Source organism: Notamacropus eugenii, chromosome 1, assembly GCF_028372415.1.
Source record: "Notamacropus eugenii isolate mMacEug1 chromosome 1, mMacEug1.pri_v2, whole genome shotgun sequence".
Lineage (NCBI taxonomy): Eukaryota > Metazoa > Chordata > Mammalia > Diprotodontia > Macropodidae > Notamacropus > Notamacropus eugenii.
Window position 1 is genome coordinate 349,454,558 of NC_092872.1, and position 26,325 is coordinate 349,480,882.

Below are 26,325 nucleotides of genomic sequence, written 5' to 3' on the forward strand. Positions count from 1 at the left end.
AAAGTAAGGGAGTCAAGACACTCACACACAGATACAGAGACTTAGAAGTACATATATAGACAGAAACATATAGATATACATAAGGACATACCTACCCAGAGCTATACCTGCACATGTTATGTATGTTCGTCTTTCGTTGCCTGAAGAAGACCATGCCATCAGGGAAATGATGACATGACTTGCACTTGACTTTGTTTTGAGTGAAGGAGGGCTGTGCAGGTCACCAGCCTCACTTCTCCTCCAGTCATCTGAATCCAGTGACCAGATATTCATCAGGATGACTGGAGATGGCCCAGGAGGAGGCAATTGGGGTTAAGTGACTTGTCCAAGGTCACACAGCTAGTGAGTGTCAAGTATCTGAGGTGAGATTTGAACTCAAGTCCTCCTGACTCCTGCACTGGTACTCTACCACCTAGCTGTCCTCTACCTACACATGTAAGGGACACATGGAAACCCATACAGGCACACAAAAAGTACATATATCATATATACATACATATGCATACATGTAGAAACATATACAAGTTCACAGACTTGGAAAGAACCTTAGAGATCACAGAAACACACACAAATTTAAAACCACAAATACACATATGAATACATAAGTACTCATAGAGACATAGAATTTCAGAAACCAACACCAAGATACAGATCTATGTCCACACATACAAAGATATATATCTTTACATACAAGATCAGTACAAAAAGACCAATTTTGGCCTCCTAGGTGAATGAGGACAGAGCTGATACCCCTCCTTGGGTTTCTCTGCTAGGAAGGGAAAGGAACTAGTAGGGGAGAAGGATCAACTTAGTGTCTACACAAGCAGCTTATCCTACAAGAAGAAGAAGGTCTCTGTGCTGGTCCTTGGGGAGTCCTAATTAATTCTTGTTGACAAATCTATTCATCAACCTGAGACTGCCAGTTCTGGCTAAAGGCAAATCACCAATGAATGACTCCTGAAGGATGACTCATAGAAATAAGGACATGGGATGTCAGAGTTGGAAGAGAACAGAGGATGTCAGAGCTCAACATGGTTTTAGAATCATAGAACATTGATGTAGATATGCTCTATGTATTTATGTGGGAAGAGCTTCCACCAATAAAATATAAGCTCTCTGAAGGCAGAGATTATCTGGCTTTTTGTCTTTGTATCCCCATGGCCTACCACTATACCTGGAACATAGTAGATGCCTAACAAATTGGCCTATTAAGTAATTGATTAAAGAAATCTGAAGGACTGGAAGAATGGAGGCAATTTTTTCAAATTGGATCAAGAATAGAGGTAGGAGGTTCTAAAACCCAAGATGCTAAAATCTGGAGTCTGGTAATACTGGGGAGTACCTTCAGGAAGTGAAACTACCTATTGGGGGGTAGGGGGAGCTTACAAATTGTCAAGATGGCAAGTCCTGCTTTCTGGGCTCAGCATGGGTGACTTCATTCCTTTAATCAGGACATTAACCAGATTTTCTTGGGACCCCTGGTTGGCTAGCCCTGTACTCAGCCCTGCTGCTCAACGTTGGGTTCTGACTACCCTCAGAAAGTTTCCAAACAGCTTGGAAAGAAGAGACTTATAGTACAGAGAACAAGGTGACAGTATGTAAGCAGGTGCCAGGTTCTGAGGTCCACAAAATAAGGAAGGAAGGAGGGAGAGAGAGAGGGAGGAAAAAAGGGAGAAAGAATGAGGAAGGAATGAAGAAATGAATGGAGAGAGGAAAGAAGGAAAGAAGGAAGGAAGGAAGGAAGGAAAGAAGGAAGGAAGGAAGGAAGGAAGGAAGGAAGGAAGGAAGGAAGGAAGGAAGGAAGGAAGGAAGGAAGGAAGGAGATTCCAGGCACTGGGAATATGTTAGCAAGATTCATCTGTCAGGAAAATAATGAATGTTGGAGATGTGGGAGAGTTGAAACACTAATTCATTGTTGGTGGAGCTGTGAGATGGTCCAACCATTCTGGAGAGCAATTTGGAAATGTGCCCAAAGGGCTACAAAAATGTGTATACCCTTTGACCCTGCAATATCTCTTCTAAAGTTGTATCCCAAAGAGATCATAAAAATGGGAAAAAGTCCCATATGTACAAAAATATTTATAGCAGCTCTCTTTGTGGTGGCCAAGAACTGGAAATTCAGGGGATTCCCATCAATTGGGGAATGGCTGGACAAGTTGTGGTATATGAATGTAATGGAATACTATTGTGCTATAAGAAATGACAAACAGGTGGGCTTCAGAAAAACCTGAAAAGACTTATATAAACTGATGCTGAGTGAAGTGAGCAGAGCCAGGAGAACATTGTACACAGTTACAGTCACAGTGTGCAAGGACTGATTTTGATAGACAGCCCTTCTCAGCAATGCAAGGACCTGAAACAGTTCCAAAGGACTCGATAAAAAATACCATCCACTTCCAGAGAAAGAACTATAAAACTCTGAATGCAGAGCAAAGCAGACTATTTTCCTTTTTGTTTTGTTTTGTTTTCTTTCTCATGGTTTCTCTCATTCATTATAATTCTATGCAACATGACTATGTGAAAATGTGTTTAAAAGAAATATTTGTGTACAGCTTATAAAAGACTGCGTGCCATCAGACAGAGGGAGGAAAGGGGGAGAAAATTTAAAGCTTGTGGAAGTGAATGTTGAAAACAAAAAATAAATTAATTAACTAATAAAAAAAATTCATCTGTCAGCAATGTAGAGAGAGGATTAGAAAGGGAGAGACTAGAGATGGGAGAGACAAGTGTTTAGCATTAAGGCCTTGAACACTAACTAGAGACAATGTTTGTTGAATTAAATTGGATCTACTGGATAGAAGAAGACTGTTATAATCACCAGTAGAGGTAATTATGACTTGTACTAATGTAGAAACTGTGGGGATGGAGAAGAGAGGACAGATGTGAGAAAGATTTCAAGGGAAAAACTGAATATGGTGCATGACTAAGGGGCTATTGCTGGAAATTCCCAGTGATCTTGTGAGTGCTTCTGGTCTTTTGTCTGTCTGATACATCATGGAAGTGGGGGTTGGGGATAGGGACTGGGGACTTAGGCTCTCAGGGATTGAGGGCTAAAATTCAGACTTTTGAAATATTCATGCTCCCCAAAGGCGATTTGATGGTATTGGAAAAAAGAAGCATTGTAGAGAAGGCCAGAGACCTGGGATGCTATAAGCCCAATTCCACCACTCACTGTACTATGTGACCCTGGCCACGTTACTTCCTCTCTTTGAGGCTCATCCAACTGAATTTGGGTCCTAGCTCCAAGACTTAGTAGCTACATGACATTACCTCTTGAAACCTCAATTTCCTTTCTGCAAAATGGGGATAGTACTACTCATACTACCAACTTTGTTGGTTGATTATGAGGAAAGAACCTTGCAAACATGAAAACAGTAGAGAAATAGGAATTATTATTATTATTATCCTGCCTGATTAATAACTAGACCTCATATCTCCACATTTGTTTGGTTTTCACAAACATTAGTTTTGTAAAGTATCATAGGATCATAGAATCTGATATAGAAAGAACTTTACAAATCATCTGATCTAATATTCTAGCTTTATTTCCCTCTGCCTCAAACCCAAAGACAGTTAGTTCAACAGTGCCTTCTTCCCCTCTCCTCTCCTTCCCTCTCCCTTGAATCCATTGACTACTTGACCTTCTTTGGTATTTTCTTACCATGGATCCTTCTCATCATCCTGTTCTCTCCTATTTCCAAGGTTCAGAGTTCTGCTGAAGCAAATGGGGCCTCATTGCAACACACAAATCCTTTTTTATCCATCTCTGATTTATAATCCTATTGCCTGGCAGTGGCTGTTCTAAAGCTCCTTTTGCTTCAATGTCCTCATTTCCCTCCCTTTCCCCTCATTCCTGGCAGATGACCTTTCCTCTTACTTCACTGAGAAGATTGAGGCTAGGTGACTTAAGTTCCCTCAGCCTCTGTTTTCTTTCACTCCTTCTTTCCTCCTGCCTAAGAAGGTGAAGTTGCCCCCTCTGGCAAGACTAACTACACATATACCCATCATCTCATCTCTGTCGGGAACTTTGCTCCGTTCTCACACTGTCATCTTCAATCCCCTCTTTTCTGGTTCCTTCCATGCTGATCACAAAGATATTCAGGTTTCCTATATCCTAAAAACAAACAACTTCCTTTGGCTCTTCTACCCTCTCTTCTTTCCGATTCACTGACAAACATGTAGGAAGAAGCAATCAATCAATGAACATTTAGTAAGTGTCTATTATGTGCCAGGTACTGTGCTAAGTGCTGGGGATGCAAAAAAATCATGCCTGCCCTCAAGAAGCTTATAATCTAAGGGGGAGGCAACTGGCCCACAATGCCAATAAATATACACAAAGTAATATGTTACATATATATATATATATATATATATATATATACATATGTATAATTTTATATATTTTGTATATAATAAATTTATATGTAATATAAATTATATATAATAAATTTATATATTTATATATAATATATTATTTTATATATTATAATATGTAATGTTGTATTACTATAATATCATTATAGCAATATAATATGTACAAGATAAATAGGAAATCGTTAACAGAAGGAAGGTACTAGAATTAAGGAGGGTGAGGGAGGGCTTTCTATAGAAGGTGGGATTTTCGTTAGGACTTAAAGGAAGCCAGGGAGGTCAGTTGTCAGAGCATTCCAAGCATGGGAGACAGTCAGAGAGAATGTCTGAAGCAGAGAAATGGAGTGAGTGTCTTGTTAGTGGAAAAGTCAGGAGGTCAGTGGCACTGGATTGAAAAGTACCTGTTGGGAGTAAGGTGGAAGAAGACTGGAAAAGTAGAAGGGGATTAGGTTATGAAGGAATTTGAACACAAAATGGAACATTTTGTATTTGCTCCTAGAGGTAATATTGGAGTTTATTGAGTAAGATGTATGGGGCGGGGAGGGGAGCGTGGTATGTGACCTGATCAGACCTGTGTTTTAAGAAAATCACTTTAATGGTTGAATGGAGGATGGACTGGAGTGGAGAGAGATTTGAGGCAGGCAGACTCACCAGAAGACTATTGCAATGATCCAGGCATGAGATAATGAGGGTCTTCACCAGAATGGTGACAAACATCAGAGGACAGAAGGGAGTGTATCTGAGAGATGAAATTGGCAGGACTTGGCAACAGTTGGAGAGTGGGAAGGGGACAGTGAAAGATAGTGAGGAATCCAGGATTACTCCTGAGTTGCAAGTATGAGAGACTGGAGATACAGTGTTGCCCTCTACAGTAATAGGAAAAGGGTGGGGGTTAGAAAAGATAATGAGTTCTGTTTTGGACGTACTGAGTTTAACATGTCTATTGAACATCCATTTGGAGACTTCTGAAAGGCCGTTGGAGACGGGAGACTGGAGGTCAGCTGAGAGACTGGGACAGGATAAGTAGATTAGAGAATCATCTACGTAGAGAGTAATTAAATCCATGGGAGCTAATGAGATCACCAAAGGAAGTAGTATAAGGCAGGAAAGGAGGCCCTGGATAGAACCCTGAGGAACACCTACAGTTAGAGGGCAGGATCTGGAGGAGAACGCTGCAGAGGAGACAGAGGAATGGGCAGATTGGCAGGAGGAGAATCACTAGACAGTGGTAGCCTGAAAACCCAGAGAGAGAGAAGAAAGCATCAAGGAGGAGAGAGTGATCAACAGTATCAGAGACTTCAGAGAAGTCAAGGAGAATGCAGATTGAGAAAAGGCTGTTGTACTGGGCAACTAAGAGATCATTTAGTGACTTTGGAGAGAGCGGTTTCAGTGGAAGATCAGGGCCAGATTGTAAGGGGTTAAGAAGAGGGTGAGAAGAGAGAAAACGGAGACACTAACTGTAAATAGCTTTTTAAAAGATATTTAGCTACAAAGGGCAGAAGAGACAGAGGATGATAGATAGTTACTAGGAATAGAAGTCAAGTGAGATTTTTTTCATAATAGGGGAGACATGAGAGTCTTTGTAGGCAGTAGAAAATAAACCAGTAGAGAGGGAAAGACTGAAAAAAGGTAAAAGAGTGGGGATGACAAAGGGGCAGTCTGTTGGATGAGATGGGATGGAATGGGATCACTTGAACAGGCTTCAGAGGGGTTGTCCTTGGTAAAGGAGTAAGGCCACTTCATCATGTTAGACCTAGAGGAAGGAGAAGAAAGTGACAGAAGGCATCTGAGTGATAGCAGATAAGAAAGGGGAAAAGGAAATCCACAGCAAGTGGCCTCATTTTTTTTTCTGTAAAATTTGAGGCAAAATTCTTAACTGAGAGAATGGGGGCAGGGGGAGCTATAAAAGATTTGGAGGAGGTGCTGTGGAGAGTAGGACAGTGAGTTGATAGGGAGATACAGAACAATTGTCAATTGGCTAGCAGCACTGAGGGCCCAGTTGAAGTTATTTGACTTAAATTTTGTAGTGGACTCAGGCAGAATGGTTGAATGATTTTCTCCACCTTCATTCAATAGCACATGTGTAGGCACAAAGGCTATGAATAGTGGGAGTGATCCAAGGCTGAGGGCTGACTGAGATATGGTAAGGGGCAGAGGGAGTCAAGAGAAGAGAATAGTGTAGAATTGAACCGGTTCACCAAGGAGTCAAGACAGGGAGAAGAGAAGAGAGTGGCTGGTGCAAGGGGGATGGTCAGGGAGAGAAATGAGGGATCAAGGATTGGAGGTCATGGTGCAGAGGATGAGTAGGGTTATGTAAGAGAAGGCAAAGGGAAAGGTGAAAAGCCAATTGACAATGATTTCAGAATTCTTGAACATGGAAGTGGTTCAGTTATGGCTGATGGCAAGATTAACGATACACATCTTTGTGGTTGGCTGAGGTGAGGTAGAGGAGTAGGATGATTAGGGTGTTTGAGGAAGAATCAATACGTATATTGCAGTCCCATGGTATGTGAGTGACCAGCTAGGTGGTACGGTGGATAGAGTGCTAGGTCTGGAGTCAGGAAGATTCATCTTTCTGAATTCAAATCTGGCTTCAGACACTTAGTAGCTGTGGGACCCTGAGCAAGTCACTTAACTCTGTTTGACTCAGTTTCCTCATCTGTAAAATGAACTGGAGAAGGAAATGGCAAATCAATCTAATATCTTTGCCAAGAAAACACCATGTGGGGTCACAGAGTCAGACAAGCCTGAAATGAATGAACAACAATAAAGTATGTGGGCAGGAGCTGGGTGGGGGGGAAAGAAAAATGTGTCAGATTGAAAGAGAGTGTCCTGGGGAATCTGTAGATAACAACTACCAGGATTTTAATTGGATGGTAGACAGGAACAGTATGAACCTCAAAAGAAGAGAGGTTACTGAACCTGGAAGTGGCAATGGGCCCCAAGGAGGGACAGTTCAACTCCCTTGTCTTGACAAGGGAACCTTGGAGAATGAGTGGAGGTGAAGCCAATGCTGGAAGGGGTGGCCAGGGAGGTTGTGGCATCAGAAAAAGTCAAGTTTCAGTAAGAGCTAGAAGAAGGAAGGAGTGGGAGAGGAAAAGATTTAAATGAAGGGTAGTTTAAGCTCACTGTCTCTACTTACTCACCACCCACTTACTTTTCAATACCCTGTAATCTGGCTTTTTTCTCCTACATTGTACTGAAATTGCTCTCTCCTTTGTCACCAATGACCTCTTAATTGCTAACTCCAAAGGCCTGTTCTCAGCCTTCATCCTCCTTGGCCTTTCTGCAGCACCTGACACTGCTGACCAATCTCTTTCCATGGCATCCCTCTTGATTTTCTCAGACCTGTACCCCAAAGTGGGTGTGAAGGAACTGTTCCTAATATTCTTTTCTCCTTTGGCTTTTCTAACGTCATTCAGTCATTTTTCAGTCGTATCCAAACCTTCTTCACCTCTTTTTGGGGTTTTCTTAGCACAAATACTGAACTGGTTTGCCATTTCCTTCTCCAACTCATTTTACTGAGGCAAAGAGGGTTAAATGATTTACCTAAGGTGACCTCATTTGGGGTTTCTGGCAGAGATACTGGAGTGGTTTGTCATTTCCTTCTCCAGCTCATTTTACAAATGAGGAAACTGAGGCAAACAGGATTAAGTGATTTGCCCAGGGTCACACAAGTAGCAAGTGTCTGAGATCAGATTTGAACTCAGGAAGATGAGTCTGACTCCAGACCCCACACTCTATTCAATACATCACCTGGCTGCCCCTAGCTTCTATGATAGTGCACCTCTGTTTGCCGAACTCCCTGATTCTTCTTTTCCTGGCTCCATCTCTGATTCCTTATCCTTCTGTCCCTTAAACACAGGTATCCCTCCAGGTGCTATCTTTGGCCTTCTCTCTTTTTTCTTTTCTTTTCTATACTTCTCCTTTGGGGATCTCATTCACTCTCACAGATTTGACTGTCAATGTTATACAAATGACTCCCACATATACCCACCTAGACCCCAAAACAAGTCCAGTATTTACAACTTGCCCCCAAAACTACTCTCACTTCCTTATTTCTATAGATAGCACCTTCCCAGTCTCTTGGGATCAAAAATGATATCACTGTGTTCAACTCTTCCCTTTTTCTTATTTCCTACATAGACTCCTTCAAATCTCTCATATCTATTTCTTCTGCACAGTTACTAAGCCAGGTATCATCACTTTTTAGACTTCTTATAATTTATAAACCTTCCATCATCAGTATCTCCGCTTCACCAATTCATTCTAAACATTCTGCTATGCTAATCTTCCTAAAGTAAGTTTGATCACATCCCTCTGCTGCTGCTGCAAAGCCTTCAGTGGCTCTCCATTGCTATGGGACAATGTATTCCTCGTCCTGGTCTTGGCATTCAAGGGCCTTCACATTCTGGCTCCAACCTTGCTTTCTAGCTCTACCTTGTTCCAAACAAGCTGCACCACTCACTATCTACCCTCCATTCTCATCCTGTTCTTTTCTGGATTTACAGGAGAGTGCTATCAAACATTTAAATTGATGTTATTCTAAAAGGAGAGAGAGAGAGAGAGAGAGAGAGAGAGAGAGAGAGAGAAACACTCTACCAAACTCTTATATGAGACAAATATGATTTTAATACCTAAACCATGACAGGATGAAGCAAAGAAAGAATTATAGACCAATATCATTCATGAAGATTGGTGTAAAATTTGTATATATAATCTCAGCAAAAATAGAGGAAATTTAAGGGAAGGATCTTTTCAGTTGATTTTAGCTTTACCATATCTTTCTAATCAATGTCCTTTAGTACATGATTACCACCAAATTTTAGGACCTCATTACCTCTTGCCTGGACTACTGGAATCGCTTCCTAACTGGTCTCTGTCTCTAGCTTCTCCCCTTGTCACTCTGCCCTCCAGGACAGAAGAAAGGAAGGAAGGAAGGAAGGAAAGAAGGAAGAAAGGAAGAATGAAAGAAAGGAATTATTAACTTATTAAGCGCCATATATATCAGTTCTCTGTTACTTAATTTGAAAACATTATCCTGTTTAATCTTCACAATAACCCTAGTAGGCAAATGCTACTCTTGTCCTCATTTTACAGTTGAGGAACCTGAGGTTAAGTGACTTGTCCAAGTCCACACCACTAATAAGTGTCTGAGGTGGGATTTGAACTCAGGACAACCTGATTCCAAGCCTAATGCTCTATCCATTGCAGCACCTCGATGCCAAATTGACATTCTTATAACACAATGACTATGTCACTCCACTGTTCAAGAAGTTTCATTGGCTCCCTATTGCCTCTAAAATAAAATACAGATTCCTCTGTTTATCATTTTTTAAAAGCCTTTCACAATCAGACTCTGACCTATCTTTCCAGCTATCACTCCCCCTTACACAATCTACCTTCCATTAAAACTAGTCTGCTTACTGTTCCCTATGTAGGACAAGCATTCCATCTCCAGTGATCACACAGGTATTCCAAATGACTGCTCCTCCTCTTTGTTTATTTTATCAAATACCTATTTCAGGTGTCACCTCCTCTGAGATAGTTTTCCTGATCCTCCCAGTGGTTACTACTCCAAACGACTTTGTATTTCCTCTTTATACATTTGGTTTGTATATATGTTCACACACAAACACAGATACAGAAACATATATATAAACACACACACACACACACACAGAATATGTTATTTCCCCTCAGTGCTGTAAACTTTTTAAAGAAAACAACTATTCCATTTTCTGTCTTTATATCCCCAGTGCCTAGCACAGTGTCGTTAATAAAAACTTAATGAATTTGCTTAAAGCCAGGCTCAAGGTTCCAACTTGGGTGCCCCATAGTATGACAGAGCCCCACATCAGCTTTTACAGGGAACTTGGTAGAGAGTGATTGAAATAGCCAGTGAGGGACTAGGGCTTCATAAATCAAGAGATTAAATTTCACATGTTCCTTTTGGAGTCCTGGTCTGACTATTATCTGGGCTTGGGCAGTTGGACAAGTAGACAGGATAATTTTTTTTTAATAAAGTCCGGAAAGTTTTCCTTGAAATGGACAATTCCCTTGCAAGTTCCCAACCTTGTATTATTACTCTCCTTACCTAGCTATAATTTCCACTTTGGAAAGAAGCAAGGAGCCTTTCTAAGGGGTCAGCAGCTTCAGTACCACACATCCTGGACTCTTGGGCCCAAACATAAGACAGGGACCCTTAAAACTGTGTAAAATGTAAAGTAAACAAACCTGCAACACATAGACTATTTTGTCCTTGGATAGACTCTCAGTTTAGCCTTTTACCAACTGGAGAGTAGACTAGAACACAGTATGTCAGAGCTGGAAGAGGCCTTGGAACATAGAACACATAACATCAGAACTTAGAGAGTCCTTGGAACATAGAACACAGAATGTCAGAGCTGGAAGAGGCCTTGGAACATAGAACACAGAACATCAGAACTTACAGAGTCCTTGGAACATAGAACACAGAATGTCAGAGCTGGAAGAGGCCTTGGAACATAGAACACAGAACATCAGAACTTACAGAGTCCTTGGAAAAATGGAACATAGGATGTCAGAGAAGAAAGAAATCTTAGAACATAGAGTCCTGGAGCTATAGCTCTGGAGAGAGAATGTCAAAATTGCAAGAGTCGTGAAAGGATTTTTACCCCAGGATCCATAACCTTGTTTTTTAAAAATGTATTTTGATCATCATATTCTAATGTAATTGGCTTCCTTTTTAATCCTAGGTGTTTTATTTTTGCATTTGAAAACCTGATTCCGAGAAGGGTTCCACAGGTTATCCCCATGACACAAAGAACCCAGGGGTCTCTGGTCCAACATGGGCAGGGAGAAGATCTCTCCAGAGTAGGCAGGTCACTTGTTCAAAGTCCCACAGTGAATGAGTGGAGCAGACCTAGGACTAAAGACCAGGTGCCTTGACTACCAGCCTAGGGTTATTTCCCTGACCCTAGAAAAACTCTAGTTTGGTTGTGCTAGATGCCCCCAGTAAAAGCCTATCCTTCTTAGGCTTGGCCTCAGCCTCCCAGCAGGCAGGAGAGAATGAGCTGACAAGCAGCCCTTTCTCTCCCAGGGCCACACACACTTGCCCTATTGTTCCTTCCCTCCCGCCCTCCCGGGCCTCCCCGGCTCACAGCCTTTGTGGATATATCCCAGGCCTCTCTGCAGCAGCCCAGGGCCCTCACTGCTGCTGCCCAACTCCCAGGGCTCAGCTCTGGACTCAGTTCTTAAGACATTCCCCAGAAAGAGCGGTTGGGTGGGCGGGAAGGAGGACAGGCGGCATGGAAGGGGCTCTCTTCTGCATCCTGCTTTGGATGGAACGAGGAAAGGGGTGGGCGCTGGAGGATGCCAGGCCATGTCAGAGCCAGGGAGTGTGCAGGGGGAGGGGAAGGAGGGCGAGAGTTCCATCTCTTAAGAACAGGGACCACAGGGAGCCCCCAGAGGGAGCTGGGGAGTTAGGAAAAGAAGGTTGAATAGGGGATCTCTGGTGGTTCACAGAAGGACATATGTAGACACAGACATACACCCAGTTGGTCACATCAGTCAACAGTATTTATTAACCGCTCATCATGTACCAGGCACTGCGCCAAGCCATAAAAGGCAAAAAACATGGTCCCTGTTCTCACAGTGTTTGCATTCTGAGAATAATTGAACATGCAAGAGATATACCAGTGTAAATGGAAAGTAATCTCAGGGGCACTAACAGTGGGTTGGACTGGGAATGACTTCCTGCAGACAGACCCATGCATGCATGTGTACTCATACTGTTAAGAGTCCCTCACCCCTGCTGCAAAATACATTCTGCATCTGTCTTACAGCAGGGGTGAGAGAATCTTAACAGTCATACATCTTGAGGGAACAGAGGGCATTATCTTTCTGGCTTGGGGCCAGGACACCGATTTTTCCCTTCTGAGCTGTGTTAATTAGGCAAAAGCTGTACAAGTCTTCACAGAATCATGGAAGAAAGCAACAGACCACGGACATGACCTGATCAGCATAGCTCTCGTGTATATTGGCATTTAAGTATTTAGAAGTGTAAGACAAGAAGAGAGGGGACTCAATAAAGATATGAGATCTGAAAGGAATATGGTTGATAGGGAGTACCTGGGTCAGCTAAGTCTAAACCTGGGGTGGGAAACCTGCAGCCTTGAGACCATGTGTGGCCCTCTAGGTCCTCAAGTGTAACTCTTTCATGGAATTCAAGCAAATCCTTTTATTAAGGTTCTATGAAGCTTGGAATCTGTCAAAGGGCCGCCCTTGAGGGCCTGGAGGGCCACATGTGGCCTCGAGGCCACAGGTTCCCCACCCCTGGTCCCAGTCTGGACACTAAAGGCTCATGGTATGGTCAGCTTCTTATGGCTGAGATGGAAGGTCCCTAGGCAGGATCACAAAGGAGTTTGTGGGAATGAACAATGAAGTTGTAGGTGAGTGAATAAGTGAGTTTTCAACAGAAATTGAGCTGGAGAAAGGGATATAGGGGTGAATATTTGGGGAATCATAAAAGAAGTTTGCTTTTAAATATCCATGGGATTAGAAGATTATGGATTTGGGGACTGTGTTGTCATGCCAACAAGCTTCTCTTTATATGTAAGACACTGGGGCGTAGATACAAAGGCAAAAAACTGTTCTCATGAAACTCATAGAGTAACAGTTACAAACCATTATACAGTCATACAAAACACAAACAAGACACATACAGGATGAACTGGGGATAATGGGCAGAGAGAAGGCCCTGTGTTGGAAAGGGAAAGAGTGGGGTGCAGAGGTAGAACAGGTCCTTCCCACCAGCTGGGTGAAGTAAGCCCAGCCATTATCATTGGCCCCCCTTTACAGATGAGGAAACAAGGAGAAGATGAGGTGACTTTCTCAGTGCCACACAAGAAGGGAGGATTAGAGTAGGTGTTTGACCTTCTGTCCTGGAGCAGCAGTGATATGGAAGTCACAGAACCTGGGTTCAAACCCTGACTGCTACTTAGTACCTGTGTCACCTGGGGCCATCACTTCACCTTCATCTTTAAGATGGTGGGGTTGGACTAGACTAGTAGTGTCGAATTCAAATAGAAAAGGAGGCCGCTAATATATAATGTACAGAATGATCCATGCAGGCTGTATGATGACTTGGCTTTAAAATGTAATATTATCTATGTTCTACTGTATTTTTATTTATTTTGTTAAATATTTCCCAATTATATGTTCATCTGGCTCAGGCTGTACTCCCTGAGTGTTATAGGCCACAAGCAGTCAGATAGTTGCATGTTTGTCACCTCTGGTCTAAGGTCCCTTTCCTCTCTAGAGCTATGATCCTATGACCTGGGGTCCAATTCTGTCTCAGCTATTTATTACGTGGGTGATCTTGGAGAAGGTATTTCAACTCCCTGGGCCGCAGTTTGCTCATCTGTAAAATGCAAAGATTGGACGAAGATGAATTCATGATTTCCCTTCTAGTCCTAGATCTACGACTAGGCAGTAGTGATATCTCTTCTCATCGTGCTATCACATCTCCATCATCTTCCCCCTCCCCAAGCCAGGATGTGTTTTGTGTGAATACAGTCAGACAAGGACAGCTAAGACAGCTTCCTCTGACGCTGCTGCTGGTGCCATCCTTCCTGAATGTAGCCGTGGGGACAGGAAACAAGCGCGAGAAAGTGGGTGTATGGGACATCATTTCACAGTCCTCTGCGTTCACCTTCTCTTCCTTCCCTTGAATTGACTTGTAAACTAAAAACAAGATAGGTATGGTGTACAGCCCAATCATGTAACCATTCAACAAGAATTTAGGAGGCTGCTACGTGCCAGGCATTGGGGGATACAAATAATGAAACAATTTCATTGGAAAGAAGCCCAACAGAGGATCCTTCTGTCCTCTGCCCTGATCAGACCACATACCCAAGATCATTTATAGTCCTGGGCATCACTTTTTAGAAAGGATGTCAGTGAACTGGACTGTGAGGTGGGTAACTGAGATGGTAGAGCTGGAGACTGTGCCATATGAGAAGCAGCTGAAGGAATTTAGAGACCAGACCAATGGTAGTGGTGTTTCATGATAGCTTTCTTTAAGAATGTCTTAAAGTATTTAAAAGGGCTATCACATCATGGAGGGACTAAATTTGCTTGAATTGGCCCCAAAGGGCAGAACCAAGAATTTTTACACATGGCCAATGTAAGAATTGGTTTTATTTGATTATGCATAAGTAACAAGGGGTTTTGTTTTTCTTTTTTCTTTTCCCAATAGGAAGATGGGATGGGAAGGAAAATAGTTGTTAATTGAAAAATAAATTAAAGTAAAAAAAGGTAAAGAGGCAGATTTCTACTTCCTAATAGGCAGGGCTATTGAAATACATTAGCATTCTAACCAATGCATATATTATATGTATATACATGTATTTTCCCCATAACAAAATGTAAGTTCCTTGAGTGCAAGGACCATTGGATTTTGTCTGTGTCTCCACTTCCTAGTAAAGTGCCTAGCACTTAATAAATGTGTGTTGCTGGACAGTTGTGACTTCAGAGAACTACAGGTGTAGAATGAATCAGATCTTCCTTCCTTCTGTCTTTTTCTCTTCCTTCCTTTCTTTCCTTCTTGCTTTTTTGTTAACTGTACTTCTTTGTTGCAAGGGAGAGTCTTTTGGGAAGTGGGAGGGCAGAGTTCACTGGAAGTGAGATCGATGTAGAAAGAGAACATCAGTGAAACATTTATTTAAAACAAAACAAAAGCAAGCCAGAGCTGTGGGGCCTTAGGAGGCAGCAGACTTCATGTTACTGGAGAGTTTTAAGGATTGAGGAGCAGCTGTCAGGGATACTGCAGAGAAGATTCCTGTCCATAGATGAATTAGACAAGGTGATCTTTGAGCCTCTTTCCAACTCAGACATCCTGTGGGACTTTGCCCCTTCCTGGTTACCAACCTCAAACAGACAATAAAACTAAGGCAGAACAAACTCATCTCCTCCCTAGGTGACCTTTTTATTCCCCCCAGTCTTTACATGCCATGTAGTGGATGGAAAAACTGAAGCCCAGGGACAAGTATTTTGTACAACGTCCCTCAGAGAAAGGCAAGGGTAGGATCTGAACTCAGATCTTTCGACTTTTGGTCTCAGCAATGACTGATGGGAAAGCACACTGAAGTAATTCAAAGAAAGTGGGTGTAAACTCTGGTTCTGCTATTTTACTGTGACTAGGAGGAACACAGAAGGTTTCATTTTCCTCACTTTAAGACAGGCATGAGACCACTACATGAACTTTTCTCCCAAGGTCTTTAAGTGTTCAAAGCCACATGAACATTGGATGATGTTGTGCACATGACAGGGAGAGCTAGTTTGTGACGTTTCCCATAATCACAGGGCTCAGGAAGCTCTTTCTCAGGAAAGAAAGATGGGTTTAGAGAGAATTGACTTTTCCTTTTAAATAAATTTATTAATGCTTTTTGTATTTATATTAGTCATTTATAGAGGGGAGTTCCCTTCCCTCCATCTGAAACCCTGTCTTTTGACAAAGGAACTAACCGATGTAGCTGGTTGCATCAGACCACATACACACCATTTGGCCCTGGTTGTTTCCACCTCTCTAACAAGAGGGAGGTATGTTTCACTCCTTGTTTCCAGGGAACTAGATCAGCTTTTCAGTTACTCAGAGTTTGTCTTCCTCTTAATTATCCTTTCATTTACCTTGCAATTGTGGTATACATCTTTGTTTAGGTTCTCCTTTTTTCACACATCCTTTCATACAAATCTTCCTATGTGGCTTTTCTTGCCCCTGGTCACAGGAACTTCTGAAAGAGTTGGACAAAGATTCCTTGATTCCTGAGTGTTTGGGAAGGAGCACAGCACGCCTGAGGGGTCTTGTCGTGTTTGGCATTTCACAGGGTGTGTGCGTGTGCCCAGTGTGGCTTTGTCCTTCCTTCCTAGTTGCAGTTGTCAAAGTGCCTAGCAGGCCTGTGTCTCTTTTGGGGCAGAAAGAAAGGATAGTTGGGGACCAAAAGGTGCTAGTTAAATGTGAAAGACCTGGGGGAAATGCAGTTTTGTTAGTCCTTCATTCTCAAAGAGGATCAGTGACATCAGGAAGGTGATGCCATGACTAGCAAGTGAATTGGATTTAAGTGAGGCAGGGCTGTGCAAGCCACCAGCCTCACTTTCTCCTCAAGAGCCATCTGAGTTCAGTGGCAAGAGATGCCTCACCTCCAATACATGTGTAGGGAAAGAGCCCAGGCTGATTAAGTCAGGAAAGGCACTCTATAGGAGTGGAAAGAACTCTGGATGTCTCTGACCTGCCTCACTAGGGGACTTTGGGCAGATTCCTTCTCTTCTCAGAGAATCATTTTCTTCCTGAATAAAATGAGGGAGTTAGGCTAGCCAGGGATGAGGAACCTGCGGCCTCGAGGCTCCATGTGGCCCATTAGGTCCTCAAGGGCAGCCCTTTGACTGAATCCAAACCTCACAGGACAAATCCCCATAACAAAAGGATTTGTTCTGTAAAACTTGGACTCAGTCAAAAGCCAGCACTTAAACTAGAAGGCCACACATGGCCTCAAGGCTGCAGGTTCCCCACCCCTGGCCCTAGGTCCTAGATTGTCCCAAAGCCTGGGGATCTATTTCCTGTTTCTCTGGGCCTCAGTTTCCATCTGTCCAGCTTTCCTTGTATAAGATTCAAAGGATTTAGGGCTAGAAGATGAGGAAACTAACGCCCACAGAGGTAATGTGAATGGCTCATGGTCACTCCAGCAAATGGCAGAGTTGGAATTCAAACCCCTATCTTCTAACTTTTTGCAGCCTACCAAGTCTCCCCCATAGATCATGCTGGTGGTTGTGAGGCCAACAGCAAGCAGTGGTTCAAGGGGCACTTTTTTTTCCTGAAGGGAGTGGAATTCACAGGCCCCAGCACTGAGGCTCCAAGGTACTCTTCCTTGAGTCTGGTTCTTTTTATTAAAAACTATTTTGAAACCTGTCAGGTGTCAATTATTCTCCTTCCACCTCAACTGGTTGAGGAGGCGGAAGTTGGAATACTCCTTATTTCTCCTTCCAATTTCTCTTTACTACCATCACTCCATAAACTCCCCTCCTTTGAAGTTCCCTCAATCCACATTTACAGCCAATTAAAATGTTGGTAGCTAATGTCTACTGACCTATAGGACACTGTCCTTTTCTCAGAGAGTTAGTTCAGTGCCTGGCTCCCAGTCTTTCCTTCCTAGTTCCTGTCCTCATCCTAGGGGATTTCAACATACATACTGACATTTCTGGAAGCACTCTAACTTCTCAGTTCCACCATTTACTAATTTGCCATGACCTACTCCTCTAACCCACCGAAACCACACACCAAGATGATCGTGTTCTTCATCTTGAGCTCATCCTCAAATGCTCTACTTCCATGTTTGTGAACTCTGAAATTCCTTATCTAATCATAATCTACTGCCATTCCATCTCTCCCTCTGCTTCCCCACTCCAAAACTTTCCATCATTTTCCCTGTGACCTCTAATCCCACCACCCCTCAGTTCTTTCCTAGACCATCATCCCTGTAGTGGCTACATCCCCTTTACCCCTTGGTGAATCGGTTCAACGACAGACATTTTTCTCTTCCCTCAATAACATTGTCTCTGCCTTAAGCACCTCCCCAGTCTGGCCCTGGGAAACCTTTCTTGGGGTACTTGGATCACTGGAAATGAACAGAAACAGGGAAAGCCCTTGCCACCCCAGTCCATTGTCTATCCCGTCCTGCCAAGTCTTAGCCTTAGATTACTCCCACTATCCACTTGCCTTCCCTCCCACACACATACTACTGAATAAAGAAAATCACAAAACTTTGCTCACTGGATCCACTACAAATTTATTTTACATCATTTCAGCCAGGCCTTCACTCCAGCAAGGCAAATGTTTTATCTGACATCTCCCTGATCAGTTCACCATCTACCCACAATAGCAGCTTTTCCAAACGTTTTTATCTCTTCTCAAAGCTCTCATGATTTTTTTTAAAAAAAGCTCTCATAGCATCACTTATCCCTAGTTTCATAACCGAGAACCCTGCCTCCCATTTCAGTGAAAAAAATTGAGGCAATTCACAGAGTTCCCTTTTCTCATCTCATATCACTCAGAGGCCTTCTGCCACAACTTTCTTTTGCCCATCTCCTTGCCTCCACGGGGCAGATAGGTGGTGCAGTGGATAGAGCACCAGTGCAAGAGTCAGGAGGACCTGAGTTCAAATCTCACCTCAGACACTTGACACTCACTAGCTGTGTGATCTTGGGCAAGTCACTTAACCCCAATTGCCTCATCCTGGGTTATCTCCAGTCATCCTGATGAACATCTGGTCACTGGATTCAGATAGCTCTGGAGGAGAAGTGAGGCTGGTGACCTGCACAGCCCTCCCTCAAAGTCATGTGCAAGTCATGTCATCCTCGCCTCCATCCCATCCTCTAAAGCAGATTTCCCCATCATCTCCATCTTCTACTAATCTTCACTCTCACTCTCTCTCTCTCTCCTGTATGATTCCATATTACCTACAAACATGCCCATGTCTTTTCCCCCATTCTCAAATAACCCTCATTTGATCCATCCACCCTTGAAAGCTCTAGTCCCCTACATATGTGTGTGTATTAAGCTAAACTTCCTAAGACAGCAGTCTACAACTAGAGTTTCCATTTCCTTTTCTTCTTTTCCAACCTACTGTTCCTAATTCTCTGCAGTCTGGTTTCCAACCTCATCATCCAACAGAAACTGTTCTCTTAAGTTTCCAGCAATTTCTTAATCGCCATGTTTAATGACCTTTTCTCAATCCTCTTCACCCTCTTCCTGATAATCTCTTTTCTAGGTTTTATGTGACATCACTCTTTCCTGGCTCCCCTCTTACTTATCTGTTTCTTCCCATTATTTTCTGCAGGATCTTCATTGGGGTCATACCTAGATGTGGGTGTCCTCTGAGGGTCTGTTCTGGGGAGAATGAACTGATTTTCTATTGATCCATTTTAGTTCATTGGTTTTGTCCTATAACTACCTAAATCATGATTCTTTTGTCTCTGAACTCAGTTTAGAAATGCATTTGGCCTTAATGAGTTAACTTTAGAAATCCAGTTCTCCTGCTAATCATTGTTCTATTCTTGCCTCAAGGAAATCTGTTATCCTTGAGGGATGCGGGTGAATACCAGGAGGTCTGGTATAGTATTTTTACACCACGAAGCTATCCTGTGTCTGGTTTGCTATCCAAAGTCGTCTGTCCTACTATCTCTAAACTTGCAGGTGGAATCAAACAGTGAACATTTCTTAAGTCACAGAGGGGAAGGAGGGGGTTGTTTCTAGCCCCATTCCCAATTTCCAACCAATCATATTGTCTCCTACACCTCATCCATGTAACCAATCATGTTGTCCTCACCCCTGATGCTGCCAACCCTGAAACCAATTATAACTTGTTCTCTGCCTTTGAGATCCTACTCTGTGTTCTATCCTCCCCCAAACTAAAGACTTGTCCCCCTCATTTGGGGTCTTATTGCTGAGGAAGCTGAGATCCTATCTACTGGTAAGTTTACCCTTTAGTAATAAGCTGATCATGCTTGGAACTTTGTATCTCAGTTTACTTTAACTGTTACACTGGGCCCTCTTCCCTCTTTTTATACTATTTCACTTGGTGATCTCATAAGCTCCCAGAGATTTAATTATCATCTTTAGGCTAATGATTCTCAAATCCACTAATGCAGACCTAGCCTCTCCTAACCTCCAGTTTCACATGTTTGCCTACTGAACATCTCAAACTTCATGTCCCACAGACATCTTAAAACTCAAGAAGTCCAGAACTCATTTTATTTATTCCCAAATCCTCTCCTTTTCCAAATGTCCTCATCATTGTAGAGGACACTCCCATTCTCCCAGTCCTCCAAACTCAGGACCCAGAAGTCATCTTGGATTCTTCATTATCTCTTACCCCTCCTCCCCGATCCAATCTATTGTCAAGACCTATTGATTTCACCCTTGCAACATCTTTTGTATACACCCCCTTCTCTCCTCTGATGCCCTAGATACTGTGGAGTGCTTGGGCCCTTACAGCTTTAGGATAAGTCTGTTATGTGAGTCCTCGATCCCAGACTGAGAACACATCCCACAAATCGAGCATTTATAACTTGAGATATTTCACAGAACTTCAAAGATGAAAAGGACTTAGTCTCCAAACCTCATTGTACAGAGGGGGCCCATGAAGGAAGGGTACTTGTTTGTAGTATTATAATGGAAGTGCTAGAAATGAAAATAGGGTTTCCTAACCAATAAGTAAGTCTAAGGGAGAAAGCTTGAGTAAAAACCTGGTTCATAAGCAGAACTAGAGCTTCCTATACCACACTGATCTGGCCTCTTTATTAAAACCAAACCCTTAGACTCTAGTCAGTCAGCAAGCTTTATTAAATGGTTACTCTGCTAAACACAACAGTGATTTAAGACCTCAGTCTCTTTCCCTACAAGTGAAGCAAGCTCTCAGTGATCTTCCTCCTTCCTGTAAAGGGCTGTGTGTCCTTGGGTGGCTGATACAGACACCATTTTCTCCCATTTTAGATAGGTGGGCATTTGGAAATCAATAGCTCCACCTGTGGCCGTGGCCAATATCTGCTTGGGCACCTCCCCAGGAGGCCTTAATTGTGGTACCTGGACCACTGAAGATGAACAGAAAAAGGGAAAGTCCAATCTCCATCCCCCAAGTCCTCTAGGATTATATTCAATCAGGGACAGTTAAGCACTGCAGGGGATGGTATACCAGGCCTGGAGCCAGGAAGCTTTGAGTTCAAATATGGTCTCAGATACTCACTAGCTGTGTGACCCTGGGCAAGTCACCTAACTGTTTGTCTCAGCTTCTTCATCTGTAAAATAGTGATAATACCACCTCTTTCCTCGAGATGTCATGATGATCAAATGAGATATCATGAAGCACTTAATGCCTGGTATGTAGTTAGCACTATATAAATGCTGGCTATTTATTTAGGTTAGTATGATGAAAAGATCCTGATTTGATGGCACAGGTTCTGGTTTGGAATTCTAGCACTTATGTGATCTTGGGTTAAAGTGACTTCTCTTTACCTCACAAGCTTCAGCTTCCCATCTCTAAAGTAAGAGGATTAGACGAGAAGATCTCTAAATTTCCTTCCAGCTTGGATGTTTTGATCTCAAATATCCAACAGAGCCACAGCCAGGGTCACAGGCACCTGAATGAAGGTGAGATCACTGCAGGCAAAGAATAGGGCAAAGTGTACACCTGTGTGCTTGCACAAGGGCAGGCATTTGGAACCTCTGGGCCTTCTCTGAGGACGGATGTGGACCCAGGAGTGCGAGCTCCAACACTTAGATTTAGATAAATCTTTGGTTTCTTCATTTGTACAATAAATTCTCACTACAGTTAACAGTGGCTGTACCTGGGAATGCATTGGATGTGGTGATGAAAGACATGATTCTTTCAGAACTTGTGACCTTAGGTAAGTCACTTAAGCCCGAGAAAGGATGTGGTGAGAGAAGGCTCAGTGTTTCTCCAGGGCTGGGCCTGCCCCTTCTCATAGCCTAAAACTGTCTCAGTCCTAACCTTGACCGCATGTGATATTCTCTTGTCTCCCCCAGGACCATCCCACAAGCCCAGCTGACTCCCGCTCCTGCCCTCTTTCTGAGTACTGAGTGCAGCTGAAGCCCATGGCCTTCAGCAACAGGATGTGGTCTGGCAACCCACAGAGAACATGCCCTGCCCCCGTGACCCCAAGGCAGCCCAGCTGCTCCCAGTCACCCCCTTCTCCCCCAAGGAAATGGCCAGAGCTCCGTGCAAACACACCCAGAGAGACACAAGCAGACACATGTGTGCCGTGGGGAAGGCTCATGTTGACAAGGTTTACCAAATAAATTCATATCCCTCCTCTCATCTGAGCCTAAGGATAACCCTATGAGGCAGGGCTACTATTATTAGCCCCATTTTGCAAAAGAAACTGAGGCCCAGAGACTCAACTCAGGGCATGCAGCTATTAAAATGTCAGAGTCAATAATCCAGTCTGAGCGTTGACTCCAAAAGTCTTTGGATTTAGGACACAGCTGCCTCTTATGCCCATAGACATGTATGCACTGGTGGGTACATGGGTCTGCACACAAGTGTCCACATCCATGTGCATGCCCAGCCACATGACACCAAAAAGCATGAGACGGAAAGAGAGGCTGATGACATGGGAGAACTCATTTCCAATCTCTTTTCTCTCCTTACAAAAGGTCAATACTGGAGCCGAGGCTCCTTTAACATCTCCTGTAACAGATACACACAGCTGCTTTCTGCCTTCCTTGATTCCAAATGGAGTTTCCTTTTAAACTGATAAGTTTGGAGTCTCTGTTACTTTTTCCAAAATAGTCACAAACTCAGGTCCCACTGAGGTCCTTTGGCAGGTATTAGGGTGAGGAGTCTCAGCTCTTAGAACCACAAGACGTTTCTACTTCCCAGACCCTCAGGTACCACAGACATGGGTGCCACAGACATAGGTCTCGTGATGACGTGCTAGAGGACATGAGACTGTTAATCCTGGAGAAGACTTGGGTGGGAAATATGTAGACTCACTGTCTTCAGATATTGGAAGGGCCATTATGGGGGAGTGGCTTATAACATGTGTTCTCTTTGGTCTCACGATGCAGATTTCAGCCTGATTAAGGAAAAAGTTTCTTAATCACTTGAACAGTCAAGTTTCCATCTTTAAAATGGAGATATTTGTGTAAGCTATCTTACAGGATTGTGTTACATAAAGTGCCATGCCGATTTCAAAGCATTCAATTATTGACAAAAATCAGAGCTATACAAAAATTGACTGGGCTGCCTCTGGTAGTAATGAGTGGCCTGTCACTGAAGGTCTTCAAACAAAGGCTAGATAGTGCAGAAGGCATACCGTTCAGGTACCAAATAGCCATCTGAGATCCGAGATTCCATGATTCTATTAAGGGTCAAATATGCCTGTTTTTATATGTCTCAGACCTAGAGGGAGCTCAAGTCCAACCCCGGCCCAAGTAGGATTCCCTTCTACAATGTTCCCAAATTACACTCCCAAGGTGAAAGGCAGCTCATTACCTCCAGAAACATTCTTTGGGCCCTGATTATTAGAAACTTTTTCCTGATATCAGGTTTGAGCACTGCTTCCAAGTAAAATTCTGACAAATGAAGCTAGAAGGAAGAGCCCCCCCTGCTCCCCTCAGAGATTTAGGGGATCATTTCAGGAGATGGAGATGTGATCCAACACTACAAGGGAGACCTGGTAAAAACAAACAGCCCGAACTGATGTGCAAACCAGGCCAAAGACTTTATCTGGGTAAAGAAACAAGGGAGGGGTGAGCCGTTAAAAGAATGTGCTAAGTTCTCTATTGTTACAGAGGGGTTATCCATGGGCTAGGGATGGTATATTTTCCATGTTACAGCTGCAACATTCCAGGGCAAGGGTGAGAGAGGCCCTTCGATCCCCAGGGATTTAGAGAAACAGCTGAGGAGGGAACCTTTTGCTCCTGAGAAAACAGCTGGAATCCAGTCCCCAAAGCCAGGATTGGGGTGTGGATGGTATTGTACTCCCCCTACCCCCATGGCATTTAGCTTCTAGGAGCTGCTCCTAACCTCTCCAGACACTCAGGAGCTTTTGGGCTCACAGAATTTAGAGTTGGAAGGGGCCTTAAAGTTCTAGTTCTATCCCTTCCTTTTACAGATGAGAAAACTGAGGTCTAGAGAGGGGAAGCCACTTGTAAAGGTTGTACCAGTGATGGAATAAGGGAACAGGGAATGAACCCAGGTCCTGACTTTAAATCTTGTGCTTCTCTGGCTAAACCTCAGGGCTCCCTTATTCCCTGCAGAACAGAGCAGCCACAGAGGGATGTGGAAGAAAGGCTGGTGGTAGGGGCAGTGGGAGGGACAATTTTTTATCTTTTAGAACAAAAATAAAAACTCAAGGAAATGAGCCTGGGGTGGGATGAGGGGGATGGTGGTGGAAAACATGTCCCAAATCTAAATAAATTTAATCCAGGCCACAGGACTGGGGAGGGGAAGTGGGGGTGGAGGGTGAAGGGGTTTGTCAGAGGAGTTCAAGAAAGAGAGTGGGGGTGGGTGAAAAGATGCAAAGTAAACACCCTAGATAGGACTTGGCCAGATTCCTTGCTCGGTTTCCAAAACCCGGGGTGCAGACTGCTGAGTGCCTGCCTGAGTGGCGTTTCTACAAAAGCCCAGGCCTGAGAGACCTGACTATATAAGGCATTCTCTGACCAAGGGAAGAAAACTGGGCAACTCCACACATCACAGCCCCCCTTCCCTCCACCTCCTAGTCTTCTTCCCTCTCCAGAACAGCAGCATCAAAACAAACTCTTGCTGGCGAAGGTCAGATAGCCAGTGTGGCCCACAGTCTCCTTCAAGGGCACCCCGATCTTAAACTGAGCCTCGCCCAAGACAGGCAGGGGTTCCAGGGCCCCACCCAGATCTGGCAAGGGCAAGTTAGCTGTCCGAACATTGTACTCTCGTAGCAGGATTTCCAGGGTAGTGACTTCGATGAACCCATGCTCAGTCAGAGCCTGGCAGGTCCGCTGGACTTGCTCGATGCAAGGTGAAAAAGAGCAGAGGCGACCACCTGGGGGAAGGTAGGGGAAGAGCAGGATTGGGAGTGGAGGGAAAGGGAACCAAAGAGGAGGGAGGGAGTGGGAGAGAAAACACATAAAACAGCAACGTTATTATCTCCCCATGACTAAATTCAGTCCCAATCTTAGGACCATAGGATTTAGTGCTGGGACATATCTTAGAACAGAGAATGGTAGTCCTGGAGAGAGAGACATTTTCCAGATGAACTAGAGAGTTCACTGATAGATGAAGTGAGTTGGTCAAGGTCTCAGTTAGTAAGGAAATTTAGGATTCAAAGGCAGGTGTTCTTACAAAAAGAAAAATCCTGTTCTCTTTGTATATCATGTGGAATGACTCCTTATTAGGTAATATTTATATTCCACCCCAATCCTGGAAAATCTACCCCCATCCTCCCCTCTCAGAAAGAGAAGTAGGTGATTATAAGCTCCCACGAGGTCAGGTACCTTTTCTTATTTATTCAATTTGTCCACCTCTTGCCCCTAATTAAAGGTTATGGTTGAATATATGAAGGTAAATCTTTAAATCAATCCATGATCACACTAAAAGCAAAGAGTTCTGACTCTGGAGTGGGAAGACCTGGGTTCAGATGTTACTTCTGGTGATTGCTACCTATGTGACCTTGAGTAAGGCACTACCTCCCTAAGCCTCAGTTTCCCCAGCTGTAAAATAAGGGGGTTGGACTAGATGACCTCTGAGATTGCTTCCAATGCTAGATCTATGATTCTGTGATCTTCCTGCACTGGCCTGAGACCTAAGATAACTGAGTTGGAGTGTAGAGTTCTGCTCTTAGATAGCTGTGTGACTTGAGGCAAGACCCATACCCCTCCCTGAAACTGTGTCAATTGGGAATAATGTTTTGCTGCCAGGCAACCAAGGGGTGGCCAGATGGTCTTGAATTCTGTTTCAACTCTAAGAACCAAGGGGTCACCTTTTTTATCATCTTGGCTTTGAACACCAGGTTAGCTAGGTCATTAGGATCTGTAGTTTGGAAGGGATGAACTGGGACTGCCATCAGAGATGCAATTTTTTCTCAAGTCCTTTTCTGGCTATAGTGCTGCCCTTCCCCACCTTCCCTGGGTACTCCAAGTCCCAGAGGATGTAACCAGAACCCTGAACTACAGGGCTCTCTTTAGGAAAGGATCTGTGTTTGATCTCTATGGGGAAGAGACTTACAGGATCATGGGTTCACAGAATTTAAAGTTAAAAAGAATCCCAGAGATCATCTTGTGCAAGTCTCTCATTTTACATACGAGGAAACTGACTCTCATGGAGGCTGAGAGATTTGCCTAAGGTCAAAAGGACATTTAAGTGACAGAGGCAGGATTCAAACCCAGGTGCTCTAATATTAAATCCAGTGTTCTTGCTA

At 43.5% G+C, this 26,325-nt stretch overlaps 1 protein-coding gene across 2 annotated transcripts in view; it reads right to left on the reverse strand.

Annotated features, from left to right (window-relative positions):
- The window catches only part of TRMT61A (tRNA methyltransferase 61A), a 106,829-nt gene that overhangs the window by 41,254 nt on the left and 39,250 nt on the right, over positions 1–26,325 (reverse strand). Inside the window, exon 4 of one of the 2 annotated variants that reach the window (XM_072630125.1) lies at positions 14,536–24,951. The exons of the other annotated variant lie outside the window; for it this stretch is intronic. Within the exon in view, the coding sequence (XP_072486226.1) occupies positions 24,680–24,951 (272 nt within the window). The 3' untranslated portion in view covers positions 14,536–24,679. Of the gene's footprint in view, positions 1–14,535; positions 24,952–26,325 lie in introns of those variants that run through there. 2 annotated transcript variants of the gene reach the window in all.